This window comes from Phalaenopsis equestris, unplaced genomic scaffold (genome assembly GCF_001263595.1).
Source record: "Phalaenopsis equestris unplaced genomic scaffold, ASM126359v1 Scaffold001116, whole genome shotgun sequence".
Lineage (NCBI taxonomy): Eukaryota > Viridiplantae > Streptophyta > Magnoliopsida > Asparagales > Orchidaceae > Phalaenopsis > Phalaenopsis equestris.
This window is the reverse complement of record NW_018165555.1, coordinates 1,273,271-1,279,966: the sequence shown is the minus strand read 5'-3', so window position 1 is coordinate 1,279,966 and position 6,696 is coordinate 1,273,271. Positions and strand designations below refer to the sequence as shown.

The 6,696-nt window shown below is 34.8% G+C and overlaps 1 protein-coding gene across 1 annotated transcript; it reads left to right on the top strand.

Annotated features, from left to right (window-relative positions):
- The first annotated feature begins 291 nt into the window (after positions 1-291).
- Positions 292-1,805, top strand: LOC110033241 (phosphatidylinositol 4-phosphate 5-kinase 2-like). Its single transcript, XM_020737157.1, has 3 exons — positions 292-1,034; positions 1,230-1,458; positions 1,554-1,805. The coding sequence occupies exons 1-3, from the start codon at positions 292-294 to the stop codon at positions 1,803-1,805; spliced, it is 1,224 nt and encodes a 407-aa protein (XP_020592816.1).
- The last annotated feature ends 4,891 nt before the right edge of the window (positions 1,806-6,696 follow it).

Here is a 6,696-nt window from a genome sequence, read left to right as displayed (position 1 = left end):
TAATATATAATTGCTTATTAGTTCGCTTTGATTAGATTTGCTACGTAAATTAAATAGCTAAATTTTGTTTTAATTTGAAGATTTAAAATCTAAATAAAAACATGAATCAAGAAGTCGCCAACCTCTGGTAAACGTTGACGTTGATGGCAATTTCAAGCTTCCTTATCCAACAAAATCATGTCCAAATTAAATACCGGCATTTCATGTGTCAAAGAACGGCACTCCGAATTTCCTCCGCTTCTCTCTCCCAATCTGTTACTCTTCTTTTTATAACTACGTTCGCTCAGTACTATGCTTCGCATTACTGCAAGTTTTGTTGCTGCCATTAGAAAGCACAAAGAAGAAATGCAAATGCAGAAATTCTCATCCTTCCTTCGATCATCGTCTTACAGACTCTCCACCTTCAATGAAATGCTTTTGGCCTGCCACAGTGTCGTCTTCACTACTTGCTTCCCACTCATTCTACTCACTTTCCTTATGGTCTTCTACCACTACCTCCGCAGCGGGCCCTTCTCCATCTTAAACATCTGGTTTCTTTCCCTTGCTTCCTCAATCATCCTAATAAAGTCCGGCCTTTTTCTACTCCTACGCCGGAAAAAGCCCGTTGAATGGTTTGTTGGGGACGAGGAGAACCCCACGGTTTTTGCTGGAGCAAGCATTGATAATAGGGAAGGTACAGAGTTGTACTCTAATGGGGATTCATATGAAGGGGAGCTTTATTTGGGGAAGTTCAACGGGAGTGGTGTCTATGATTTCTTCGAGCGAGGGAGATACGAGCGCGATTGGGTGGACGGGAAGTGCGATGGCTATGGGATCGAGCGGTGGGGGAAGGGAACACGATACTATGGTCATTATCGCAAGGGCTTATATCACGGTTTTGGTGTCTATCAATTCAACAAAAGTGTCGGCTATGCCGGTGAATGGGCTGGCGGGCGAAGCAATGGCTATGGAGTGCTGAGATGCTCGGATGGTGGCTGCTATGTGGGACAGTTCGAGTTTGGGGTGAAACATGGCTTAGGTGTCTATCATTTCAGGTATGATATATTCACATATGAGAATTGATGATATTAAAGTGATAGTGGGACCAATACCATCTCAACCAATTCCACTAATCCACAAATATTTTGTTTGCACGAAATAGTTTTTTGATACATACCCTTGCACGTTTTTTTTTTTCAAAATTCAAGATTTTTAGACTTTTATTTGAGGATTTTATATATATTCATTAGTAATGGCGATAAATATGCGGGTGCATATTTCGGCGGAATGGCTCATGGATTTGGAATTTATTACTATGCCAATGGTGACTGTTATGAAGGCTCATGGCACGAAGGCGTGCAGCAAGGTTTCGGAACGTACGCCTTAAGAGGTGGAGGTGTTAAGTCAGGAGAATGGAACTATGGAATTCTCAAAAACTCCCTCTCTCCTGCACACCCTAAAGTTTACAGCTTTGTTCAGGTATAGAATTGCTTAATTCAATATGAAAGAAATGAATTGTCTTTATATACATTAGACTTATATGAACTTAATTTCAATTAATTGAATATTGGTAGAGTGGAAGAAATGCTGCAGAGAGGGCAATTCTTCTGCCCCCTGTGGAAGATGAACTCAACCGAGCTGTTTCTGCTGCAAACAGAGCTGCCGCTGCAGCTCCGGGGGCTGACGCCGTCAGAGCTGTTCGATACCGTGAAGAACGAAGCAAAGCTTGGCATCTTCTAACTAAAAGATTTCGCTCTCATGTGTCGAAGTTCGTTAATTTGGTAGCTTGTTCTGGACGGGGATGGAGATTTGAAAACATATGCTGATTTTTAGTGTTCTGTAGGAAAGTGATTAGGATTTTTTTTTAATTTTTTTTATTTTGTTTTAGTTGAAACGTTACATTTTAATTATTTGAATGCATAATTTTAATTCAATTCATTTTTAGGTTGCAGAATGAGTTAATTTTATACTCTTGCACAGGTGATGATTTTAATTTAAATAATTTATTTGTATTTATCTGTTAATTTTTTTGCCTCAAAGAAAAATTATAATTTTTTAAAAAATAAATAATAATAATAAATAAAAGATCCGCCGTGTTAGTATTTAGTAAGGTGAAAATATTTTTTATAGATTTATGTTACTAGGCCGGAGATATTAAATTATTTTATTTGATAATATTTAATTTTAGATGTTAAAAAGTTAAGTAGAAATAAACAAAATGTGATCATAATTGCTTAACCAAAGGGCCGAATTTATGTGAAATTTGCCACCCTCTTCATAATTTACTTAATAGAAATAAACTTATTTGTAATGAAGTTTGCAATTGTTGTGAAATCCGCTCTGCCAAACACCTACAACCATGCTGTTGCGAAGAACTCCTTATGGATTGAGTTAGATAGAAAAGATATTTAATAGTATTGTACAAATCTTTTCAGCAAGATTATGATTTCAAATTATTGTAATCTTGCTCCGTCAAGAATGCCAAGAAATAAGAAATGGAATGCAAAATAAAATATCAAATTCCTTCTTGAAACTTCTTTAAAGGCTACGGTTGGGAATGCCAAGAAATTTGCTGCAGTGCCTTATCCTCTTCTCTGTCGGGAAATCCACCTGCAAGCTAAGGATTGGGATTGCCGAAGGACCTGCTTGCTGCTGCGTTTCTTGGATGACGAGGGAGATGATAACAGTAACTAACCAAGCAATCTCCCTGAATCCAAGAACCTGAGCTGATATAAAAGTTCTTGTTCCAAGAACTGAAAAACGCAGCAAGCATGTACAAAAGGAAAAACCAGAAAAACAGAGGAAAGAAATGCCACAACGAATAAGAACACAAACACGAGGATTTACGTGGTTCGGTCCTTAGACCTACATCCACGGAGGGAATCGCTACCAAATTCACTAGCACAAAAGGAAGAATTACAAGCTCATTACATCGAGGAATCACCAAGATCTCTCTCTCTACAAGACCTCTCCCTCAATTCTAAAGCATCTCCACTCCTTCCTCTTCTTGCTGAATCTTCTTCCTCCTCTTGATCTTCTTGATCAGATTTTTCTCTCCTTATCCCTTAAGACCCCTCATCTATTTATAGATGGATGAGGCTTCCAAGAGGCAAAGAAAAAGTTACAAGTGTGTCATTTTATGTCATAATTAAGAGCCATGAATAAACAACAGCAATATACTTTGAAATTTTTATAAAGGCCGTACATGAGGCTATTTATAAACTAAGGCTTTTATAATGTTTAAATGATGATAATTGGTTGAATTCAATTAAATAATTATGTTCGTACAATGGTGATCGAACGACGACGGACAAATCATAGTGATCCAACTGCTATGATGGTAGTTGGTTAATCGTATTTATGGGTGACAGTAGTTAATTATAGTCGAGCAAAATTTAAAAGTTCTTCATATCTCAAAGTTCTCTATAAATTTGTGTACAAGCCCTCTTTAATGTGGAGAATGTTGCTTTGTCTATACTTATGCCAAAATTTTAAATCACCTCTCATTGAACATCTCACATTGATTTCGTTGTCACAATCTATCCTTTTGCTTTAGTTCATTAATGATCTCAGATATGAGTGATCTTAACTCATTAGTTTTTTTTATTAGCAAGTTCAATTTGATTATAAGTATGTAAAATTCAATTATTATTTTACTCAAGGGTAGGCTGTGAACAAATGAGAGTCACTGTTGATTGAGGACAATAACATAACTTAATCAAGAGGGTATGTTATTTGATTTGGTTACATCATAACCATAAAATGTGGTATTCAATCTACATTAATTTAATAAATTTCATTCGAATAAATGAGGTGTTATAAAGTCAAAGAATAATATTCAAATTGATTTATATTTTAAACAACTAAAATATTAGAGAGCTGATAAAATATAACTAAATTTTTATAATCCTATCTATTAAGGATCAATGGAAGCCAACGGTCGGTTGTGAGAATTTAAATAAATTGGAGCTCCAATTTATTAATTGCGCCTTTTATTTTGGCTTTAACAGAATTCAAAGGCTTAAACTTCCATATGATTGAAACTTGCACACGCGTGGAATGTGTTAAATGATGCATAATTTAAAAATAAAAGTAAATTTCATCTAAGTTAAAATTTCAAATTTAATCATCACATAAATTAAATTATATGTGAGCACTCTTAACCTAGTGGTTTAGAGATTTGCTTTCAATCATGAGAAATTACAAAATACTGTCATTGATTTATAAATTTAACGAGATAAAGTTGAAAGTCAAACAACCATATGATGTTTGTGATAGGGCGAAGACGATGGAGAAATGATGGTTATATAATACTAGTTAGGCGAAGATATTTAAACAATTAAAATTAAATCAAAATAATTACACTCGTTAGATTATAGTGATTGAACTGCTGTGATCGAACGATAGTAATTAGGTCTGTAAATGAGCCGCGCTTGAGCGAGCTCAGGCTTGGCTCGTGTTCAGCTCGATTTAAATATTAGTGTTCATGTTCGGCTCGAAATTGCGGCTCGAAATTGGCTCGTTAAAATCGTTAAAATTAAATTGAGAAAAATAGATCTAAAGTGTGAGATTCAAACTTGAACCAAATATACACAAAAGAAGACACTAACCACATTGCCACATGAAGTATTATGATTTAAATTTAGACATAAATATACATATAATATATTATTATATTAATAATATATGTAATATATTCTTATATAAATAGTTATATAACTTTTTTTTTTTATTTCGAGCTAAAACGAGCCGAACACGAGCGAACTAAGAGCTGTTCGTGTTCGGCTCCTTTATAATTCGAACATGGAGACCTCTCGAATGAAGGTGAAAAAATGAATTGGCTACAAACTCGAACCCTCCCATAAAGGACTCACACCCCATCAGGGTATAGTGAGCCTTAAACACACTAGTTATTTTAGACAACTTTTTAAGCCTGCAAACATATGCTTGGTCAGTAAGTTTAGATGAACAAAAATACTTCTCCTCGAGACATACAAAAATGATGTAATTATTTGGAGAGATCTTTGATATGGAGGCTCTGTTATTATGATTTGGGATAAGCTCTTGCATCACAATGTCGTTTTAAATATGGTCTGAAGTCCACGAGAAAAAAAATAAAACATGAAGTAAAATCATAATATTGATACATGTGTGCACAATAAATAAAGAAACTTTATAGACATACTATACGATTCTTACTAGCACCTAAATTTTTACTTTTATGGTTATACCACTTTGGTGTCATATATATATATATATATATATATATATATATACATATGTGTGTGTGTGTGCTGATGTTACAATTTTGAGTGATATGCATAAAGCATAAATGTTTAAGACTTGGATATGTAAATGCATGGTAATTAAGAGGTATGTATGTATATGCCCCTTTAAAATAATGAATAGGATATAATACTTTGTTTAAAATAAACTGAAGAAAATATTAGCGTTTTCCCTGATTAAAAAAAAAGTCACACCTAATATATACCTGGAGTAATCAATGATATACATTCCCCGAAGTTTAAGACATACAATGTAAGTTTGTAGTCCATATTGAATGTTCCATATTTGTTCCATAAATGATACTAATTTTCATTAAATGATATATATATATATATATATATATATATATATATATAGTGCTGCGATTTATTGTGAAAAACGATGGTAATAAAGCAAAATTGGAATGAGAAAAAATCACCAGAAAGGGCGACACATAGATTTACGTGATTCGATAAATTGCTTAAGTCCACGGAACTGCAGAGAATTTTATTACTTCGAAGATTTACACCGTCGATTACCTCAACATTTACAAGAAAACACCCCATCTCTCTCTCTAAATCGAGAGTGACACCAAGAAGAAGCCAACAACCAAAGAAGAAGAAAAAAGAAATAAAAACTTCAAGTTTCTTTCTCTCTCTCCTCTCTCTACTCGTGAGCAACCCAGAAGAAGAATCAACGGGAATCCAAAGGAAAAAAACCAAACCTGCGAGTTTCTTCCTTTTTACTGCTTGCATGAAACCAAAGAGGTAGATATATATAGAGAGCTGGGCCGCCTGCGATGTATTTAAATGCATCAATTAATCATGCTAGGAGCAGGGCTGTAAACGAGCCGAGCTTGAGTGAGCTCAGGCTTGGCTCGTGTTCTGCTCGATTTAAATATTTGTGTTCGTGTTCAGCTCGAAATTGGCTCGTAAAAATTAAATTTAAAAAAACAAATGTAAAGCGTAGGATTCGAACCCGAAGCAAATATATACAAAAAAAGACACTAACCACATTACCAGATGAGATGTTATCATTTAAACTTAGTTATAAATATATATATAATATTATTATATAAGTAATATATTTAATATATTATTATATAAATAATTATAAACATATTTTTTATTTCGAGCTAAAACGAGCCGAACACGAGCGAACACAGAGTTTAATTCGAGCATTAAAAACTTGTTCTTGTTCGGCTCGTTTACTTGACGAACGAGCCGAACAAGAGCTGTTCGCGAACAACAAACTTTTTTGACAGCCTAGCTAGGAGGCCCATTTAAGGAAACCCTTTCATCGGGCAGAAATCTAGCTGAAGGCGGGAAGGCGGGAAGGCGGGAAGGCGGGAAATCATCTTTATTTGGGTGCGACGAAAAAGATCGCGCGGGAGTGCGAGCAGGCGTCAAAACCAAATAAGAAAGGAAGAGCAATTATATGAATAATTGCCTA